Source organism: Dermacentor silvarum, chromosome 8, assembly GCF_013339745.2.
Source record: "Dermacentor silvarum isolate Dsil-2018 chromosome 8, BIME_Dsil_1.4, whole genome shotgun sequence".
In the NCBI taxonomy this organism is placed as follows: Eukaryota; Metazoa; Arthropoda; class Arachnida; order Ixodida; family Ixodidae; genus Dermacentor; species Dermacentor silvarum.
The window spans coordinates 126,642,607-126,665,003 of NC_051161.1; the positions used below are offsets into that span (position 1 = coordinate 126,642,607).

Here is a 22,397-nt window from a genome sequence, read left to right on the forward strand (position 1 = left end):
TGAGCTGTATGAGGTGTTTATTGTGCCCTATGAGCGCGGTCGCTCCTTCTTCTCCTTGTACAGGGCAAGCAGGGACACGTTGGCGACCTTGACCACCTTGAAACGTACACCGGGGATGTCACCCACGGCGTGACCCTTACGACCAAAGCCCGCCACCAGGACCTCGTCGTTCTCCTGCACAGCCACAGAAGAGAATGCAATGTTAAAGTTCTGGCATGCTAACATGACAGAGTGCACTGCCTACATATCTTCATTGTCGTGCAAGTACACACATCACATCATTCACAAAACCACACTTGTCCCAGTCAAAATATGTATGACGGGAAGTCCCATTGTTTTAACAGAAAAATGAACGCTTCAGTATTACACCAAAAGCTTTCTCCATGCAGCGGCTGCTCAATAGCATCGCAATTTCGAAGCCAATGCATCCCACCAGCAGCCAACCTGCTTCAATACCTGCCACAGTGCCAGCTGCCCATCTCCACACTTCAATTCCTTGATTTGCACTCGACTAATTCAGTTTTTATTTCAATGTGCACTACATAGCAATGACAAGGGGAAGCTTAAGCTTGGGAGCTCCCATATTGTTTTGCTCGCCATCTGGTGCCCCCAAATGGACTAAGTTACCTGCATTTAAATGAAAAGAATCTGGTGTGTGTAGGAAGCAAACGTTTTATTTTGGTTGTCCATTTTTTTGAAACAAAAGTTATGAAAAACTAAAGTACAAAATTTTAACTCTAGCTTGTAATAACATACTACGAATTATTTCAACTACACCTTTAAGCGTTCGACCGTGTCTCTTCTTGAGTCGTCTGTTTGGTGCTTTAGTACTTCAGTAACATGCACCAACTAGCCGAACAAGAAGTTCTGCTTGTACACCTTCATGGACATTTAAAACAGACAAAACTGATGTACTATACTATACACCACTCTCGAAAATACCCATAATTTGTTAGGACTCAGTTGCTGGAAATCAAATTTCTCAAATGCAACAAATTTCATTCAAACCGGTTCAGCAATTGTCTCGAGAGAATTTTTGCTGTTTACATGTATTTGAGTAGGAAAATCCGAGTTGGCCCTGAGCTAAAGCTTTCCCCACTGGCAATTTCTACAGCTGAGTCGATAGCCTTTTGAAACTAAACGAGTGGCATCACTGCTTAACGGCAGCATCAAGCACTTGGGGTGCCAGCATCACTAACGATTGCGAGTGCTCAAAAGTGACAATCCTTGAAAATGAAATAAAAAGTTCATTGCTGTGGGGTTTTCATGCTATGCAGAAATGCAATATATTAAAGTCATTGCCTACCCACCGCGGTAGCGCAGTCAGCTAATAAAGCGTTGCGCTGCTGAGCACGAGATCGAATCCCGGCCGCATTTCGATGGAGGCGAAATGCAAAAACGCCCGTGTGCTTGAGTTGTAGTGCACGTTTTAAGAACCCCAGGTGGTGAAAATTAATCCGGAGCCCTCCAATACGGCATGCCTCATAATCAAAACAGGTATTGGCACGTAAAACCCCAGAAAGAAGAAAGTCATTGCCATATTTTGCGCACAATGTGCTCTGATTTGGCAGAGTACCCTGGTAACAGAAGCTGCACAAGACTGCGCTCATCAAGTGCACTTCATGTTTGTGTTTTATCTTAGCAGTATGTTTCTTAAAGGAGGCTGCAAAGACTGCTTCGATACCCGTTTCCCCCCTTAATACTACCGTAACTCGCCCAGCTTTCAGCTACAGTCCTCAAGCAACCTAGCAGCCAATGCCCACACATTTATGCAAACACATACAGTAATACCTCATTAATCCGACCCCCTTTAATTAGGAATCGTCCTCTGGTGCCCACAAGCGCATGCATTATGTAATGCAATCAAACTCCCGTTAATTGGGACATATTTGGCCGTACATCGGTTAATTCGAACTCTTGGAGCTCGGCGAACTCCGCAAAATAGCAAAAAGGAGCCAGCGTCCAACTGAAACGAAACAGCGGAGTCTGCATCGCCATAGTCATCAGTGGAGATCATACGTGAATGACAGCAATGCCAGAAAGCTTGGTGCTTATTTGTGCCTTCAAAGCCTTTATTCTTGCATTTACCGCCACGCATAACACCGCGTTGGCTGTGTGCCTTCATAACTGCGTAGGCGCCATCCATGATCCTGTCGATAGCCAACACGGTTTCGTCCACAGCGGTTGTGGCAAACAGTAGTTTTGGTTTGAATCAGTGCGTGCATCGGCCGCGTGCCTTCACAACTGCGTAGCCGCCATCCATGATCCTGTCAATAGCCAGCACGGTTCTGTCCACAGCAGTTGTGGCAAACATTAGTTTTGGTTTGAATCGGTGGAAAAAAAAAAGTCGCACTTTCGACCGAAAGGCGAGGCAACGATTTCGATGGCAAATTAGTAGACAGCTGTACGAAGGATAGTTTTATCGGTTGTATAAACTTGCAAACATTCACTTACTAAATTTAACAAGAACGGTGTCACGCGCGCAAAGGTAAACACAAACCCATCTCGCTTGATGACCGTGGGAGTTCGCTGAGTAAGGAAGCGCGGCAGCAGCGGCTGTCTCGTGCTTCAACACGAACTAAAGGTCGAAAGCACAGCGCATACTAAGGAGTCGCCGACCGTTTATTCGGACTCGACGGGAACCGCGAAAAAATCCGAATAATCGAGAGTCCGAAAAAAAAAAGGATTCACCAGAAAAAAGTACCTTTATGGTCCCAGTGGACGGAAAAAATTGTCAATGCGCGACTGTACAGATGCACCGCTTACATGCGATCAGGTCAGCTTTATTTCCGACAGTGTGGCTATCGCTATAGACAAGAGTCTTGTAATTGCCGCGTCTCGTCGGCGCAGATGGCACGGGAGGCGTCGGAGCCATTTCCCACTACACGACGACTGGACGAGATCGAACAAGCAAATCAGGCCTAACACACTAAGCCAGGGGTTCTCAGGTACGTTCATGCCAGGGAACCCTGCTAAGCTCCATAAAGTGCCAAGGAACCCCCCCCCCCCCCCCGATTTAACCGAATTATCGAGGGTATCAAGAAAACAAACAAATGCTGCACTACGTCAACATGCTTTTATTTACTCAATGAATCGTCAAATCTTGTTTCTATTTAGCACAAGACCAGTGCAGAAGCTGAAATTCTCTTCATCTCATGACTGATTAGCGCTAGCAGCGGCGAAGGCCTCGCGACATCCTTTGCAGCGCGCATTTTCATCTGAGACGCGCTTTGCACCAACGGGCGCACATCCCGATTATTTTTTCGCCACTCAGCTGCTGCCAACAAATTGTCCGTCCATCGCGATGTAGCCGGTGCTTTTAATCTTCGACCGCTTTGCACTGAGTAAAAGCGAAACTACTGCTTGCCGCAACCGCTGTCGACGAAACCGCGGCCACTATCGACGCGATCATGGACGGCGACCTTGCGGTTCAGAAGGCAGGCGGCTGACAGACGCACCAAGTCAAAACGAAGCTACCTTTCGCTGCAAGAAGTGCGGACGAAACTGCGGTCGCTATCGACGCTGCCATGGGAGGCGACTACGCAGTTGTGAAGGCACGCAGCCGACGCGCGCATCGAGTGAAAATGAAACTATTTGCCGCAACCGCTGCGGACGAAACTGCGGTGGTTATCGACGCGATCAGAGATAGCGACTACGCACTTACTGAGGCACGCGACTAGCCGCGAACGCGGTGTTACGCGTGGCGATTAACGCAAGAATAGAGGCTTTAAAGGCACAATTAGGCACGAAGCGCTTCGGCGTTGCTGTCAGTCACGTGCCGCGTACGATTCCCGCTGCGGACCACGGCGATGTGGACTGCGCCGCTTCGTTTCGGTTGGACACTACGCCGTTCTTGCTCTTCTGCGGCGCGCATTTGCGGTGCTCCGCGTTTTTTGTTTTGTTTTTTTTTTAATTTTTCCTCCAACGTAAACGTCAGTGCGCACGCTATCGGCACCTACCCTATCTACATATAGGAGAAAGGCGCATGGTGGTAAGTTACGGCCTCCGAGATTCAAGCATAGAGAAAGGAATTTAAGTTGAACTTCTTTCTCTATGATTCAAGTGCGAAATGGCTTAGTGCATGGTTTCTCAAAGTGGGTTCTGCGGAACCTACGGGTTCCGCAGGCCCCTGCTCGGGGCTTCGCGAGCCACTGATAAATTTTCCCTGGTCCCGCTCTCGACAAGTGTCTAAAATGGCGTACACGAGGTGCGCTTGATCCAAAGAACCTCCATTACCCATGCCCGAGTGTCAAAAAGCACACCACAGTGCGTAACAGCAACGCGCGAACTGCGCAATAAATACGCAAGCAGCTTGTGGCCACCCGACCTCTCAGAACGGGCAGCACGCCTTAGCTTTCGCACTTGAAAGCTCGGAGGCCGTAGCTTACCACCATGCGCCTTTCTCCTATTTGTAGATAGGGTAGGTGCCGATAGCGTGCGCACTGACGTATACGTTGGAGGAAAAATTATTTTTTAAAAACGCGGCGCACCGCAAATGCGCGCCGCAACAGAGCAAGAACGGCGTAGCGTCCAACCGAATCGACGCAGTCCGCATTGCCGCAATCGTACGCGGCACGTGACTGACAGCAACGCAGAAGCGCTTCGTGCCTAATTGTGCCTTTAAAGCCTTCATTCTTGCGTTTATCGCCGCGAGTAACACCGCGTGCCTCTGTAAGTGCATAGTCGCTATCTCTGATCGCGTTGATAACCACCGCAGTTTCGTCCGCAGCGGTTGCGGCAAACAGTAGTTTCGTTTTCACTCGATGCGCGCATCAGCTGCGTCGATAGCGACCGCAGTTTCATCCGCACTTCTTGCAGGGAAAATTAGTTTCGTTTTGACTTGGTGCGTGCGTCAGCCGCCTGCCTTCTGAACCGCAAGGTCGCTGACCATGATCGCGTCGATAGTGGCCGCGGTTTCGTCCGCAGCAGCTGCGGCAAGCAGTAGCGATGGACGGACAATTTGTTGGCGAGCAGCTGAGTGGCAAAAAAATAATCGGGATGTGTGCCCGTTGTTGCAAAGCGCGTCTCAGATGAAAACGCGCGCCGCGAAGGATGTCGCGAGGCCTTCGCCGCTGCTAGCACTAATCAGTCATGAGATGAAGAGAATTTCAGCTTCCGCACTGGTCTTGTGCTAAATAGAAACAAGATTTGACGATTCATTGAGTAAATAAAATCGTGTTGACGTAGTGAAGCATTTGTTTGTTTTCTTGTTACCCTCGATAATTCGACATTCGGTTAATTCGGGAGGGTTCCTTGGCACTTTATGGAGCTTAGCAGGGCTCCCTGGGATGAACGTACTTGAGAACCCCTGCACTAAGCAAAAGAGCGAGACTTGAAAGGTAACTGTTGACAAGGCCTAGGTCACGTAACAACTGACAACGCAAAGGCCGAGCACCGACTTCCAGGCACACTGGCTTGGCCTGCTGTTTGGCCGTGGTATACAGTCAAGGGATACTGGACTGGCTAAATCCGAAATACGACAACCAATAGGTGCAGCCAACAAAAGTATAGCCTTCGAGATCGGCAACCGACACTTGTAGGTGCTGCGTGGATTTAGACACCAGCAATCCAACCATAGCGCCCTTTCAGTGCGGGCAACCTAGCAAAATCTAAACATCGCGGCCAGCTTGTCGTGACCGTATCGTGGCGTTCGACGTCGCGTCTGACCAGGCCGCCGGAGTCCGAAAAATCAGAACGGCGCGCTGTAGAGCGTCCGAACTATCGGTCGTGGTTATACATTACTTCAATGGGACGAGTGGCAGTGCCGCGAAGGTGTCCGAATAAACGAGCATGTCCGAATTTTCAGCGTCCGAATAAACGGTCGGCGACTGTATCAGTACTAGGCGCACTTTGTCAACATTGCAGATCGTTTTGAAGATGAGGCCCGCGCAGGTGCCCACTTTGCGCTTGTCGCAGATCGCTTTCAAGATACGGCCATGTAATACGGCGCCGTATCGGCAAATGTCGGTTGCTTGTTCCAATGCACTGGTCACTTGTTGCAACGTACAAGCTTGGCTGCACCACTAAATTTACGAGACCGCCACATTTAAACCCAACGTACGATGCATGAAAATTACAGATTGGCGATGTATCAAGGGTAACTTAATACATGGAAGTAAATGTAGGATTTAGGTAGTGACCGCGAAAACGCAATGTAGCAGCTAGGAAAACGCAGCAGCGACGAACGTATCAACAGGTTCCACTATTAAGAATTTTTTCTGCTAAAAATTAATTATTTTTTCTTGATTTTGCATATGTTTTGATAAGAATTTTGGGTGATATAAACTATTTCACGCGACTCCGCGAGATTCGTATCACCGAGGCTCTACTGTAGAATGATAAATGTGTGAGCACTCCACCCTTTTTACTATGCGACAAGGAAATTGCGTATTTATCAGCTAGCCTGTGAAGCTAGCTGCTTTCGCCACGCGCATACATCATGCAAGGGTGACCATCCCACATCTTCACCTTTTGCTTTTATGATATTGACGATGCACTCTGTATTTATATGTACGTCCTTTGTTTCAATGTCAGTTGTTAGTCAGCGCTGCGTGTGGTTGCTATGTAGCTCTTCCGAGTTGTCTTTCGCGCTGTTCCCCAATTCAAGAATTCATACGTCCCCAGTTCCCACGATGCTCCCTCAGGTACGTGTGAAGCACTTCACAATATGGCAGAGAACCAAATCACCATTGGGATTTCTAGCTTGGTTGCGTTTGCTCTGTAGCCATTGCCCCTGCGAGGGCTGCTCCAGCCGCACTGTCATCTTCTGGCGTGTGAATGCTAGCAGCAAAGTGATCTGATTCTAGTCGCATGTCATGTGACTGACTCAAATGCCAGCAGCGAACCTATCTGATTTAGGTGACATGTCACGTGACTGATTCGTTTGCCATCACATTCATCGTGCGGATCCAGCTGTGTCAGCATTAAGAGGGGGCGCCCCGGCGGGCGGCAGAAGAACCGCTGGCCAAAGATACGACGTGGTGGAGTCGTGCATCTGCGAATAGACTGTTTTTGTAAAGATTTGAGCGCTGTTTTATGCAGTCATTTCCATGGGTTATAAACGTAGATTCTCTCTTTTTTTTTCATTTCCAGGCTGTTGTAATTGGTGGTGCGGGTTCTGCGCGAAAAACAGTGGTGCCACTGACGAATTGAGATTTGGAGCAATTTTTGGAGCAGCAAAATTCTTAATTTTGGAGCAGTTTGGAGCTAATAAATGCCAGCTGCTGGACACGTCCTAAGCTATTTCAATCACACAAATTTGACAAGCGTTATTCCAAAAAGTATTTGCTTGCTGTAAAGCAATGTTGCTCTGCCTCTAAATACACGAGTTTCCCTTATAAATGAAGACAACAAACCTGTTCATACAGTGTGCTGTAATTAGTTTATTTGAAGTTGCGTGAAGCTGCTCATATGTTGCCTTTTACAAGGTATGATTTTTCAATTGACAGCTGACACCTTATATTTTCAGCAAGGCTCTAGCATCTGTCAGAAACAACTGATCGATCGCTCGGTCCTGGAAATCTAGAATTCGTCGCTCGTCGCCAGGAAGTGCCATGAGCAACAAGCCAATAGCGCGAGGCCGGAACTGGATATACATCAGTCAAGTACTACCGATTGTTGCACGGAACAAGCAAACGCCAAGATTTTGATATGTGCAAGGATAATAACGTAATGCAAGACCTGTATATATATTTGTGCTGCTCTTTACACAAAAACACATCAACTTAAATTAATAAAGCACGCGTCACGCCAGTTTCGGCAAGTATTTGCTGTCCGCATACCGGCAACATCGGGGAGACGTCGCTCAAAGTCATCACTCGTATGCGGTACAACTTGTAGGTGACGAGTGAACGCGACAACTATCTCCATCGCGTCGCTTGTCGCGCGCAAGATCGTGTGAATGCGGTTTGTACTTTAATGCCATCAATGCTCTTCTGAGCCAGGCCAGCCTTGATGAGCCTCTCGTAACGCTCAGTCATTGCTTCAGACGACACCAGGTACTTTTCAATGGTCTGTTTCCTCATAAAGCTGAAGCCTCTGTTCAGCAATTGGCCGATTCACAACTGGCGTCGACTGATTATTTCGACACCAGCAATTCAAACAAGCTTCGAACTACTTTCAGGCACCATCACTGACTCATAAATTTAAAGCATAAGTACGACCGAAATTTCGCACACCTTAAGGTACGCCATTCTATGTAATTCAGACTCCGCCTGCACGACGACTGCGAGCTAATTTGACCATCGAGTTGAGCCGAAATAGCAATATTTTGGCGTTGATACGTCGCTGGCATCGCCGCAGCGTGGTGGTCGGCCATGTTGCCAACACCTCCTGGAAACCGAAACTGGAGAAGCCTAGTTAATCCAGCACCAACCGCGCCCAAACCGTCGGGCAAGCTAGTCGGGAGTGCATTCTGGTTGGCTCCGCACATCCAGCGTTTATTCATTGACGTGTTAACTACCGACACGGTTGCGGCGACTTAAGTTCTTTAAGCGGTGCTGACTACACCCTCGATGTCTGCTGACGAGGACCAGTGACTGTTAAAAAAAAAATTGTCATTCAGCTATGATAGCGCGGCGATTTTGTAGCGATGCATTCCACTCGATTCTAGTAGTAGTAGAAAAACATTTATTGAGCTCAAATGACGGCGTCTTCTCAGACGTCGGACACCCCGGGGTGGTTCCCTGGTTTCGGGACCCATATACAGCCAGCAGCTCCTGGCACCTAGCCGCCAGCGCGAGCTGGATCGACAGGGCGGGGCTGGACCGTAAGGTCTCCCATCGCCCTATGCCGCACTTATTACTGACGAAGTGCAAGGAGCGACAGCGGAAAAGGCATCGCTACAAAATCGCGGTCCTGTTGCCAAAGGTTGAAGATTCAGTGCATGCATTATTTGTACTTTCGTCTATTTGTGGCTACAGCATAACAATGGTAGAAATACGGACTGACCAGATTGTAGGCAAGCGCACGTGTGTGCAGAACTGCATTGACAAACTTCAGCTTTATTTTTGACGATCCCTTTCGGGGATACTATCACTTTGGCGACATTTCATGCGCACACTACTAAGAATGCCGTCGCTCGTAGAGGCTGACGCTAGTCACGCGAAAGTGAACGTATCTCAGAAAGTACTTTTTTTAGCCACTGGCGAAATAAATTCAGTTCTTTTCTGGCGAATTTGGAGCTTTCCAACTCCCAATTATTTAGACGTTTAGGTGGTCCCCATCAAGCCCTAATTATCGGTTGCCAAAGTATAGATAATGTGAAGTTCGATTTATGAAGCCGTTTTAGTCCAGCGCGTTCAGAGCATGCAGGTCTGCGGGCCACTGCGGCCACACACGTAATGTGCAGTCGCTAATCTTGGCTCACTTCAGCGCAAAATTGTGTATTTTTATCAGGATAGCGCAGGAAATTTCGTACGGCGCAATCTACCGCAGAAGTGGGAGCACTGGAAAAACTATGGTAATACTGTCACGTAGTAGTGATAGTGAAGAAAGCAGTTCTAAAACTGTATGACGAAACTGATTCTTTATTGGGCGAACCTGTGCCCACAAAAGCAAGCTGCACTCAAAGCACAACGTTAGCAGCGAACAAAGTCGGCGATCGGCGAAAATCTGATCAGCGGCGAAACGCGTCGGCTTTTATACGCAAGTCGAAGGTTCCAGATTATTCCCTGGTGCCCACGTGTCTTCCAGAAAGTTCTAGGTAATTCGCGTCGGTGACCACAGATGACGGATAGAAACAGACAATGTTCGAGAAGCTTCCAATGCAGGCGCGTCCTGCGCCAAGCGATAACGCTTAACATTTGTTAGCCGATGTAAAGCGGCCACCGGTGAAAGATAAACATGTATACGTGTCAATACGAACTAACGGATAACTCGAACCACATGCTAGGTCCTGTTGCATCAGCAGACTTCGAAATGAATAGCTCTTGGTATACATCACGAGACATTTACTTCAAGCGAAATTTGCATTATCCTCCCACCGTTTATCGCGTTTCATGCCCGAACACAAATACACGAATTGAAATTCTGGTTGCTACGACACATGCAGTGACATTTTTTTTCCGTGCCATGCTCAGGCTCTCCAGCACAGCTCCAGCGTGTTATAGGAATTTCTGCGTACTGCGTATCGGAAAAGACCATGTTACTCCGATCCTGCAGCTCCATTCGCGTTTGGCTAGATGGTTGCTTTGAACACTGCAGGCATTCTTATTACTTAGCCACGATTTGCTTAAAATTCCTTTGTAAACGTGTTTCTGACCATTAGAAATGATTTTTATGAATTAACAAGCGTGCTGTTCCCGCATGGACGTGGCTAACGCGGAGTGCTTATGCATTCACACGGTGAATGACTGGCTGTGCTTGTCACTGTAGTGAATTGCCTCATTGGCATTGCCAACACATGCATTAAATTACCAAGGCCAAAATTGTATGTTATCAACGCAATCAGTTTGCAGTGCTAGCACTTTTGCATGTACCACTCGCTATCAGCACCAACATGTCCATGCAGTTCGCTACTACAAGTTCTCTCGTTAGACATCTTTTTGATCGCTTAATGATATGTTGCAGCCTTATGTACTGACTATGTCCAAAAAAAAAAGGTGTCCTTTGCTACTTTTGGGTTAGAGGAGGCTCTGGCAATGTACTGAAACAAAAGTTTTCCCCATTGTTTTCTTCACTATGTCAAAAAAAAAAAGGTGTCCTTTGCTACTTTTGGGTTAGAGGAGGCTTTGGCAATGTACTGAAACAAAAGTTTTTCCCATTCTTTTCTTCACAGAGACTCAATTCACGCCCCCCTTGTGCAGGTAGAATGGTGCACAGTGTGGTGTCCAGAATATCAGCCATCCTCACACAACTGTGGAGAGTGACGCACATAAGGCTGTCGGAAATATCACCCTTTGAGCGTGGCAAGATTACCATCCCTGGTACCACCACAAGCTAGTATGGGGAAGGATGAAGGGACTAGCGGCACTCACCTCAATGTAGTTCAGGCAACCGTCCCGGGGCACGAAGGCGGTTATCTTCTTGCCGTTCTTGATGAGCTGTACTCGGACGCACTTCCGGATGGCAGAGTTGGGCTGCTTGGCCTCAACACCACTGTAGCAGGTGGAAGGAGGAAACATGTCCCAAACGCCTCTAAAATACACATGCTACACAAGTAGAGTAAATGACATTAACTTGCTAATGCCTTACATTTTGCTGAAGTATGTGTTCACACCAACAAGCCCAACTAGCCACTATCCTGAAGGATTTTATTGCCATTTGCATTATGCCACACGTCCAACCTAACGTTATTTACCTTAATGTAATTTGTTATCTAATGTGTCGGCCAGAACTCATTTTACAGAGAAATGCATACTCTCGGCGGCAAACCTTGCAGAGTGTAAGTGAATTATCTGAAACAGCATCCGTCATGCAAAACATTGTAACTTTCCATTATAGTAGCCTTCCGTTAATTTGATTCCGCCCGAAGGTATCGGGCCGGCGCCTATGCCTTTTTATGGGCCCGATCGTTCGTTATTTCGATCCTAAAATTGGCCTTTGGCAGATAATTCAAACTTTACCAGTCTTCATGCATGCACCTGACCGCTATGCATGGCGGCTTTCCCCCCCAAATTGCCTGCACAATGCAATCAGGTACGAAACCGAAATCGTGTTCACATGCTTTACTGCATAACAAGGCTTTATGGCAGCAAAGCTGACTTTAACAAAGCATGTGGCAAGCTGACTTCAGGAAACCAGCCTCTATGGAGCAATACATAATGAACCCTTGCCTGTTTTTTTTTGCCATATCACATGCACATTTGATTTCTACTTTGTTTAGGAGTTTTAATGTCATTTATTTAGTAGTATTTAGTTTTCTGGTTTGACACACAGAAAGCAGGCGCGTGTAATTTGGAGGCATGTTAGAATCGGGTAGTTGCAAGGTCCGATTAGCCTGCACCACTGTCTGGAACCAGTTCATGGCGGTGTACGAGCAGTTCAGAAAGTATGCAACCCGATTTGTGCATCAGGCACAATGCGACAGTCGAAAAGAATGCCGAGGTGCATCCACGGGTGCAGACGTCATGTTGTGACTAACTAATGTGCACCGAGTGCGCGAGTTTGATTATGATCAGCTTCCGAGGCGTAAATACATCCCACGCTTGCATAGACACAGCAAAAGCACATAAGTAGGGTTTCAGTGGCACTTTCACCAATACGCTGTGGTGCTGCTTCGCACCTGCACTTGTGTACCACACGGACACCAACAGTACAGAGGGCGCAGCAAAATCGCGAACCGGGACTGCACCTTTTGAAACAAACTGCATGGTTCAGAGGGTGCCATTGCTGCGCCACTAAACGCAGAACCTAGTGAACTAGTTCAGGTGGTGCAGGCGAATCGAACAGATCCACTGGCAAATGAATCAGTGATGCGGTGTTTTTCTGCATCTTGTTTAATTTGATCCACCGGACAACTATCAATTTCACAAGTCCTATCAGGGTTGAATTAATGAAGTCAATTGCACAATACACCTGCTAGGAGTTTGTATTTGGCAAACTTCAGTACGTCGGCATTGAAACGGCTTGCAGGTGCGATTTTGTGCTTCTGGGCTTCGGATCTGGCATGCAATGGCCGAAGTTGCGATGGTAGGTTGCAACATTGCAAAATAAAGCAACAAATTCAACCTGACCACATCATGTTTATTTTTACATTGCACCATTCTTGAAGGCAGCTTAAACTTGTAAATGCATATTTATTTTTTCATTAGTAGCCCCCCCCCCACGTCTATTTCGAATGCCCAGCAGATAGCGCAACCTGCCTTGGTCCCGTATTAATTCCCCTTAATGTTGAAGTGCGGCTTCGAGCCAAAACGTCCTTAATTTCTGCAACTCACTAATGGCGACGTACAACTTCAGCCCAGACCACACGGCAGGCCTGAAAATGTATGGAACACAGCGTCCGATGATTGGATGCCTGAACTGATCTATGCTGCGCTGAAATGGGCTATTCATTTCAGTCACGCATTCGCGTAGCTCATATAAGGCAGCCTAGGGCCGTATTCTGAAACGTTCGCCTAGGCGAAATTTCTTTTTTCGCTTTCAGGCGTGCGCCGATTGGCTGTTTTAGCAAAACTGGATGAGCTGATTGGGTGGTTGAGCTCGACGTCATTCAATTTGCTCAACCAGCCAATCGGCGCGCATGCTGATTTCGCCTAGGCGAACGTTTCAGAATACGGCCCCTACATGACGTACTCAAACATGCACATCCACAACTGCGTGCTTCTAGGACGCCGCCGCAGGGCTCAAAGAGAGGGACTTACACTTTTTCGAGCACAATGCCCTTGGCGTGCGAGGCACCTCCGAAAGGGTTAGCCTTCCAGCGGGTACCCAGATGGGCCTTCTTGTAGTCCTTGTCGTGCCACCGCTGGTCACGGCGATGGCTGCGGTGCTTGCGCGCCGTTCGCAATCCACGAGGCTTGCCTGGACAAGCACACAGCAACAATGAGCACCCACCGGCATATAACACAAGCAGCACGGATTCTACAATCGAACTGGCTCAGAGTCGCGTCAGCACGCTCATTACACCGCAGTACAAAAGTCACTTTGATCTTTTAATACAGGACGCATTTCTACGGTCTACCACGAATCGAAGCCGGCCTCGGTAACACTAAAGTGGCAATACGTCAGGATCGGTGCCAGTAACTGTCCGCCACGATAATACGTTTCGTTCATCAAATCAAATGGGTTGTTTTAATCACGTAGGAATGCGTGAATCACTGCCGGCTGTCAATCGCAGCAGCGTTCTCAACGCTGCACGTGTAACATGTTCCGCCATGTCCGCTCGCCGCATGACGGCATGCCGTAAACGAGCTCCGTCGACTTCAGTGCACTTCGGCCGGCCTTGTTTCTCGCAAAATGAGAAACACCGAGCACAACTCTTTCTTTTCAGGCACAATCCGCGGATATTAAGCAATTAATACAAGCAGAATGTTAAAAATATTGCGAGCGCTTACCCATGTCTGTGTGAGGCTTACGCGACGAATAACGAAAGGACGGCTCGCAGTGGACAATTCCTGAGCTAAAAATTAAACAATTAAATCAAATTATTTAATTACAAAAAGTTACGCAGTTGTTAAAATAAAATAGTTTTATAATTTTACATAGTTACCCTTTATTTTGTCAATGAAGCGTAGTTTTATATATTGTTCTGCGGGTCTTGAATGGCCGCCGCCTGTGCTCTGAAACAGCGAGCATGGCGGACGCAACACGGCTGATTCCAGCGCTAAAGCACGGCGTTAAGCACAGATACCGTAAACTGAGCACACCGAAAGGAGCCCTTGGCCGCGTAGAAAAAATTAGGGAAACGCTGACGGCTCTGTTCAAGCACGAACGGATTGAGCTGAACCACCCCCGGGCCGACGAAGTGCGAGGATATGCCGAGCGGGTGAGGACGTAATAAACTCGTTGATCTCGAAAGGAAACCACTACACCGCTACTTCTGACTGCCACCATCTCACGCTTGCTTGTGGGAGAGTGTTCTTGATCACACTGATGTGCCTTGATTAGGGAGGGTAGTGATCACTGACCGAGAGACCGCAAGAAACGGCAACAGCGTTTCACCGCTGTTCCTCTGTTCGCTGCTTCCTAAATCGCGCTTAGTATTTAATCGTTCGCGATAGTAAACATTTACCCGGTGTGATGTCAGCAATGGGGTGCAAGTATAGCTTTTATGATTCGACGGAAAAGTCACAACTTCCTCTCCTACCGTAGTTCCTACTTCATGTTTCAATCACTCCAAAAAGACACACTGGGTGGTCTTTTTGTCTGCGTGTTTACGCATTATCACATTTCTGGACGCGCATGTCCTGAAAGCTGTTAGCCCGCTCCAGCTCGCATGAAGCCAGTGCGCAAAATATTGGGCAAACACTGTTCAGTTCTAGTATTCCCTCGGTGTTTCTAACTGAGCTTAGCGTGTCATGCGTAGTTTGCCATGGTTTACAGTGATTGTAACATAAGCAAATGAAACTGCAGCGAGGACACACTGTGGCAGTAGTATTGAAGTGACTTTAGACCAACGAAAATTATGATCAAAATGTCAATTGCTTTCTGCAATGAACATTGCTAGCAGTGATGGAGGCATAGTTTCCGAAATGACAGGAGAGTGGATCAGGTGTGAAAAAAGTGTAAAAAATCTCGCAGAAGTGTTAGTCTTTTCTGTCCGCTCTCTGGTGATTTATGTAGGTAAAAATAGATATTAGTGCACGTCCACCTGTGTACCATCAGCACATAGCGATATTACAAAACCTTTGAAAGTAATTTACAGTAAACACCTGACCTTGCCGTACTTGGCACCAATCCTGTCGGCCTGTGCCTTGAAAGTACTCGCACTACACTTTCACCTTTGTATTTACTGATAGTAAAGGCATACAGTACAGCACTCTCTGCTTCACATCATGCAAGGCAGTAACAGTTAAGAGATACTGGCAGCTGTTTGCTCTTTAATCTGTAGCTACTGAAAATTGTGATCTTATCCCCCCCTCCCCCCCTCACTCTTTTTAAACGAAGCTTTATAGGCTCACAAGTTTCGACGGTGGTGCTGGTGGTGTCACGCTGAAAAGTGGGGTGATCCTGGTGATGTGCAGGAAGGGTCCAAGCTAAATGTGCGTCGATCCTGGTGATTGTGCAGAAAGGGTCCAAGCTCAATGGCACCTGTGGGCTCGGGGACCTGTAACGCGCCCTTGAACTACCCTTGTCGCACGTGGGACCCAAAGAGACAAAATCACCAGCCATTCCCCTGTCGAGAAAATGGGGGTAAGCGAAGCTTGTCGTCCGATTCTAGCGTGAGGGCTTCCGAAGCCCCAGGCGAAATTTCAGCGAAGAGCTGCGGACCCCGAGTTGCGGGACCGCGATGTTGAGGCCAAACGTCAGCGAAGAGCCGCCGACCCTGAGTTTAAGGCAAATGAAGCGGAATGCCTGCGGCAGCGTCGTCTTGCCACAAGCTTCGCTTACCCCCATTTCCTCGACAGGGGAAGGGCTCTGAATTTTTTATATACCTTTTTAAATTTCATGCTGTAGATGTGGTTAAGCATGCCAGATGGATTTTGTTTTACAATTTAACCCTTTAAGGATGAGGCATATAAATGTTTTTAAAAATTGTTAATGTTCTGTTCAAGTGTACAAAAAACCTTGAGAATAAGCATAATCAGTGAAAAAGAAAAAAAAAAACATTTCGCAGAAACCGTTCCAGCAATAGGGAACACCAGGCAGAAAACTGGTTCTGCTAAGTGTAGCTTTATACTGTTTTGTTCTGCAATAAAACAAGCCACGGTGCTAAAACAGCTGATGAAGCATTTCCATTATGTTTCTAACATGGTTGGTGCTGATGTTGAGATCTTGTTATCCAGCTGATTTCAGAAGCAATTCGATATGGCGACTGCCACACCAGGACCATGGAACTTGCAGACTACTGGATAAAAGTAGGTATCAACATTTGTTCTGTTCACTCTTGTCTGTGCTGCAGGTAGCATTAAAAATGGGTCAGTGAGCAACTTGCTCCAATAGTAGTGTCGAAGTGCTGTCCACTGCAGGCTTTGCAACCTATTTATCGTCTGACATCCATGAGAAAGATGCGTAGGTCTTGTTGGGTGTGATGATACAAGCTTTTGTGGTCTCTAGCCATTTGTGCGGAGATACTTTATTTTTTAAATTATTTTTTGTGCTTGTGTATGTTGAAAGAAACATGAGCATGGTACATTAAATGGAATAATTTAAAATAATGTGGTCTGTACCATGTGTGTAGGAATAATAAAGGCGCATAGACCACAATGAATGAGGCAACTCTAGCTAATTTGATCTGTGCCTAGTGCGCAGATTTATAGGAAAAAGATGCATAGGCCATGTTGGGTAGAATAATTTGAGCTTTTCAGAGAATAATTTCAGCATACTGAAGATGACAAGAGACAATCAGACCGCAATGAGTGTAGTAGTCGGCGTTAATGTCTTCTGTATCGTGTATGTTGAGGTCCATGAGAAACGCATAGACCGTATTGTAAGTCTGCCTTGTTTACTGGCATAATGCTTGCACTCTTTTTCGTGATAAATTGGTGCAAAATTAAGGGGTGCGATAATTATGCCGATAAATTTTTGCAGAACATTCCAGGTGCTAAATAGAAAAATGAAAAATAAAGTGGGCTGTAAATAGTTGTTGTGTCAGCCACTGCAAACAGAATATCGGGTATTTCTATGAAGACTTCAGCGATATTTAAAAATATCCGTTTTGAAATAAACGGACAGTTCCTTCGGAAACATGCCATCAGCGGTGGCAACCATTGATTGACAGGTGATGCTAGGTGATTAGCCACTAATTAACAAACATCCACTATTTAACTTTTAGACATTTAATTTCAGCATGCTCATCGTAATTCGAAAAATTGAAGTGAGCTCTCTGTATAAGCCATATTATCTTTCGGATCTGTAAAAATGCAATTACCCACGGAAATGTGACACAACGAATTTCAGCTACACAACACTGTGAAACTGGGAGGCTGCAGCGCCGCCCTCGACGAGGCATTCTTGCGTTACCCAGCGGTGGGCAGCCAGAGCACGGAGCCTAGTAGTAGTGCAGAGTGTACCCGAATATGATAAAAGGAGAGCCACTAGTCTGTGGCACTTTGTGGGCAAAATGGAATCCCTGGACGAGAAAAAGATAAACTACATTGTATTTATGCTGCACAACTTCTTTCCCATTTTAATTATTGATTCTAGGGTGATGCAACGACCACAAGAACTGACCTAAACCGGTTGCATATATAACAAAAGAAAGTGGATAGGTCCACTTTTTACTGAGCCCTCGCCTTCCTCCTAAATTTGGGGATGAAATAAATTGAAAATTTACACTAACACTATGTAGCGTACTTTTGTGTTGCAAAATGTGATGTACTGCAATTATACATGGAAAGCAGCGCAGATCTGAGCCTATAGGTGCTGTCCAAATGTGCACAGCGCAAAACTTGTGCTCGTGACCAAAATCTAGTGCATTGCAGGCAGGCAGCACAAGCAACTTATAGTTTGACGAAACCTCAAGTCGCCACGTCATCGTTGTAATACAAAAAGTAGTTATTCCATGAAAGGTGTCACAGAGTGTGATCTGCTTTGCAAAAAATATTGCTTGCACTATGCTCATACCCGTGTTATGAAGAACTAAAAAGGAAAACCCTGTGTGTTTTGTTCATTCACTGCATTTTTTTCCATTATCTGTGTGGTGTGTGTGCAGGAGAAGCAGCTGGTGCACAAGCTGTTCAAGGTGCTGGCGCCTCGCTTTGCCACCTACGAGGGCGCGTACACACGCTTGCACATACTGCCCACACCCTTCAATGACAAGTTCAACAGCATGCAGTCGGGACCCTACTACAAGTATAACTGGGTCGCCCTAGAGCTCAAAGGTAACGTGCACACCTTCTAGGCAATGTTGTGGCCACCTCAGAGTTGCCGAGCTGGGCCAATAAGCTTATCCACCAAGAACGGAGGACGACACTAGGCGCTCATTAAAGGGAAGCTAAAGACAAGCTGGGTTGTGTCAGTAAATTGCTCTCCTTCAATTTTAAGAAAGCCACTCCTGCTGTGAGAGAAGGCCGCACAAATCAGAAAAGGAACAGAAACGATAGACAGGTGGCTCCACGACATTCCCACACCAACTTGCCGTGATATTACGGATTTGTGTGAGATCTTCTCAGGCCTAGTTCATTTTTAATTGGTAAAAATTGACTGCATTATATTCTAAAGAAACCACAAACTGAAGTTGGCAAGTTTCCCAAGCCAGGGTTTTGTAGCGATTCCTTCCTCTTGATTCCTTCTAGAAGCTTGATTGGATGCCACTGTTATCATCCACCGTTCACTGCCGGCTGATCCCATTGATAACGTGGGTGGAGCACCGCTCTGATCACTGACCAAGTGCGAAAAGGAATGGCATTGGCATAGAATTATTACTGAATCTTGGCCCAGAGCATTTACTACACCACAACGGCTCAAGCCCTAATAACAGAAATCACTTTTCTGACTAATGATAGAATGACATACCTATTAAATTACCGAATTTTTGCGTGCATAACCCGCGCCAGGAATGCGAATATTTCTATGGCAAAGTAGAGGTGCGGATTATACACGCAAGGTTTTTCCTTTAGTGCAGCTTCATGACAATGCCCGTTGTGCCGTGAAGCCCCTACTGCTGTAATAGTGACTAAGCCTCTCTTATCTTGCTGATACTGCTTGTTTTGCACACACAGCCCAATAATATAACATGATAAAAAATATTGGGCAAGTCAGCTAGAGTTTTCCGCACAAAAAAAGCATCATTCAAGAGGGAGTAGCGTGAACGCCAAAACTAATAAACTCCCCCCCATACGATGATGATGGTGATGGCTGTGAGTGGAATTTTCTTTGAAATGGGGCAGTAGCTTTTACCACCATACTCTAGTCTACTGTTTAGATGTTTAAATTATTTTACTGTAAAATGTTTCTAATTTCTACCTTTTGCTGTATATTAATTGTTGCATTCTGCGGTTATACTAGAATGGTAGGTGGTGACGCCGCGCGGGAAGTCGGAGAAGTGCTCGGACGATCTTCTCTCTCATGTGTGCCGTTTTGCTTGAATAGTAGTTGTGGTGCAGCCTTTCCTGTATCAAATGTGCGGGCAATACGCGAGGATTATTTTCTTCTTTTTTTTCAGTGGACCCAAAGGGGGGATGCAGATTATATGCAGGGGTGGGTTATACGTGTGAAAATATGGTACATTGCCTCACAAATCTTCTGCCGCAGAAATGTTTCAAATCCTTCTGGCACAAGCAAAGTTAGACGTAGTTATAGGACCGACGAGTGGCTTTCTCTCTCCTTAATTTTCCGCCAGCGCGCTAGAAGCTACACAAGGGGGTACGGCATGGGAGCAAAGCCCAATTGGCCCCACCCGGAAAGTTGAACGTTGGCGGCGAGTTGGCTCGTGCCGGCCGCGGTATCTACACTACGCTTTTCATCTCAGTGGCCAGGTGCAGAAACGCGCACCTTTCTTATGTGGACCGGCATTTCTTTTTGAAATCTGAGACACATATTTTTTTCATTTATTCAACTCACATGAGCTATAATTTTATTATTTTGAATGCTTTGGCAATCACGAAATCAGCCATTAGGTGTTGTGGGTCCAGCTGCTTGCGGTGACGCTGCATGACAACATTATGGAATCGAGCAAACAATCTTTGACTGCTTTTGACATGAGATTGTAAACTCCCTGCTGCACACAGTGCAATAATATATTTGGCTTACATGTTCACGAGAGCCTCGTTAACAGATTGGCATGTGTAATGTCGCCTACATGCAGAGTAGCATGTAGGCGGCTTTACACATGCCGGCAGAGTTCTACGAGTTTCAATAAAAAGCCTTCTCTCTCTCTTCGGCAGAGTTTTCTTACTATATTCAATTCAAAAGTGTTTCAGGGCCCCTTTAAAAGCTGTGATGTCACACTCACTCGTACTACCATCGCTGAGGTGCCTAAATGAAATTTAAAAGATGGAAGCTTGGACTTCTTTGTCTCTTCTAGTAATCAAGCTCCTATCCCAAAATTAACACAACGTAATTTTTGAAAAAAATGCTTTATCAGCATATACTGATTCGTGTTTCTCTTTATTATACTTTTAAAGTTGGTTAAGGGGATGCCAGTTATTGAAGCCAAACAAACGCACAGAGAAATGAAATGGCAAACCAGGGGCAGGGGGGGGGGGGGGGGGACCCCAAGCCATTTTGATTTATCACGGAGGGCTAATTGTGGGTTTAGAATAAAAACAGATTGGAAGAGTTTTACGTTATCCCGGCCCAGTTCTGGCGGAAGCCCACAAGTTGGAGAAAGGTTCATGAAATGGGAAAGTGTGGGCTAAATGTTCGTGCGACATGTCGGGTGGGCAACAATATCACCTTCCGTCAACTTTCCTCCACCTTGCAGGCTTCTTTCTTTTCTTTTTTTATATGCTTTGTTTTTCCGCTTGGGTTGCCGCGCGGCATAACATCATAATGAAGATAAATAAAATGTCACGGGTATAAACTATTTACAAGGTGTATTTACAGGAGATAGATGAACAGCAGCTGAGAATACAGAGAGGCTGTTTCCACGAACAGCACTTCGTCCTCCTCTCCGTCGTCGACATTGTCTGCTTGCCTACCGTAACACAACCCCCAGCAGAAAAAGCACCGTCCCGGTGCTTCAGATGGGGCCATCGGTAAGGGCATAATAGGGCTTAAGCCGAGAGACGTGTACGACGTCAGGTGATGTGGAACCGGGTGGCCCGACGGATGTCACTGGGATGATCTCATAGGTGACATTGGTCACTTGATGTAGAACGTGGTAACTACCTTTGTAGCACGGAAGGAGTTTCTCGGAGAGCCCCACTCGTCGGCAAGGGGACCAAAGTAGTACCAGAGAGCCTGGTGAAAAGTATGTCTCACGATGGCGGCAATTGTAAGCTTGCTTTTGAGTTTCCTGCGATGCCAACAAACGAGTACGGGCAAGCTGGCGTGCATGGTCAGCGTGGGCGATGACGTCGCGGGCATACTCGGTCCGGGAATTCCGTACCAAGGGGAGCGAAGCGTCCAATGGTAATACAGGGTCACGACCGAAGAGCAAGTAAAAGGGGGAATACCCAGCAGTATCGTGGCATGACGAATTATAGGTGAACGTGACATAGGGTAGCGCAATATCCCAGTCCTTGTGGTCGGGTGAAACGTCTTTCGATAGCATGTCAGTGATGGTCCGATTAAGCTGCTCAGTGAGGCCGTTGGTCTGGGGATGATAGGAGGTGGTGAGTTTGTGCCTGGTAGAACAGGAGTGTAGGATATCGGCGATGACTTGGGAGAGAAAAGTGCGGCCACGGTCGGTAAGGAGCTGTCGCGGGGCGCTGTGATGCAGCGTGACTGCAGATGGTTCTTCAATTGGGGGACAACCCCATTAAGGGGAAAGCCCAATCGAGGACAAAGCCGTTTGTGGAACGCACACACAAAACGTTTAATGTAACTAGAACGAGAAAAAAAACCCCCATAAAATAAACACTCAAAAAGAACTCATAATACAACACACATGTGGCTAGAACGCTTACTGATGTCGGGCAAGTTCGGGCAGGCTGCGGGTGTGAGTATGCACTACAGTCTCGACGCGGCGAAGCGGAGACGAGACAAGCGTTGTTTGTCTCACCAAAAGACGTTGTGTCGGAACGTCGTACAGGCTGCCAGAGCGTGGCAGCTCTGGCTCGGTGGAAGAGGACAGGCGGCTTGGTAGCACGGGTCGACGGTGGTGGCGTTCTGGTCGGGCAGCTGATCGTGGCTCTCGGGCACGTAGCCCGACAGCTCAGGTTCTGCCCACGGACGCAGACGCTCACCCG

At 46.9% G+C, this 22,397-nt stretch overlaps 2 protein-coding genes across 5 annotated transcripts in view; one reads left to right on the forward strand and one right to left on the reverse strand.

Annotated features, from left to right (window-relative positions):
* The window catches only part of LOC119461678 (40S ribosomal protein S23), a 24,890-nt gene continuing 2,493 nt past the window's right edge, over positions 1-22,397 (reverse strand). The window contains exons 1-4 of one of the 2 annotated variants that reach the window (XM_037723050.2): positions 13,998-14,057; positions 13,305-13,464; positions 10,977-11,097; positions 1-174 (exon numbers count right to left, since the gene is read on the reverse strand). In XM_037723050.2, the coding sequence (XP_037578978.1) occupies positions 28-174; positions 10,977-11,097; positions 13,305-13,464; positions 13,998-14,001 (432 nt within the window). In that variant the 5' untranslated portion in view covers positions 14,002-14,057 and the 3' untranslated portion in view covers positions 1-27. Of the gene's footprint in view, positions 175-10,976; positions 11,098-13,304; positions 13,465-13,997; positions 14,058-22,397 lie in introns of those variants that run through there. The other variant, XM_049671887.1, reaches the window with a different exon arrangement.
* LOC119461677 (39S ribosomal protein L17, mitochondrial) overlaps positions 14,194-22,397 on the forward strand; it is a 25,405-nt gene continuing 17,201 nt past the window's right edge. The window contains exons 1-3 of one of the 3 annotated variants that reach the window (XM_037723049.2): positions 14,194-14,428; positions 16,389-16,460; positions 18,257-18,425. In XM_037723049.2, coding sequence (XP_037578977.1) covers positions 14,237-14,428; positions 16,389-16,460; positions 18,257-18,425 — 433 coding nt within the window. In that variant the 5' untranslated portion in view covers positions 14,194-14,236. The remainder of the gene's footprint in view (positions 14,429-16,388; positions 16,461-18,256; positions 18,426-22,397) is intronic. The other 2 variants (XM_049671885.1, XM_049671886.1) reach the window with 2 other exon arrangements.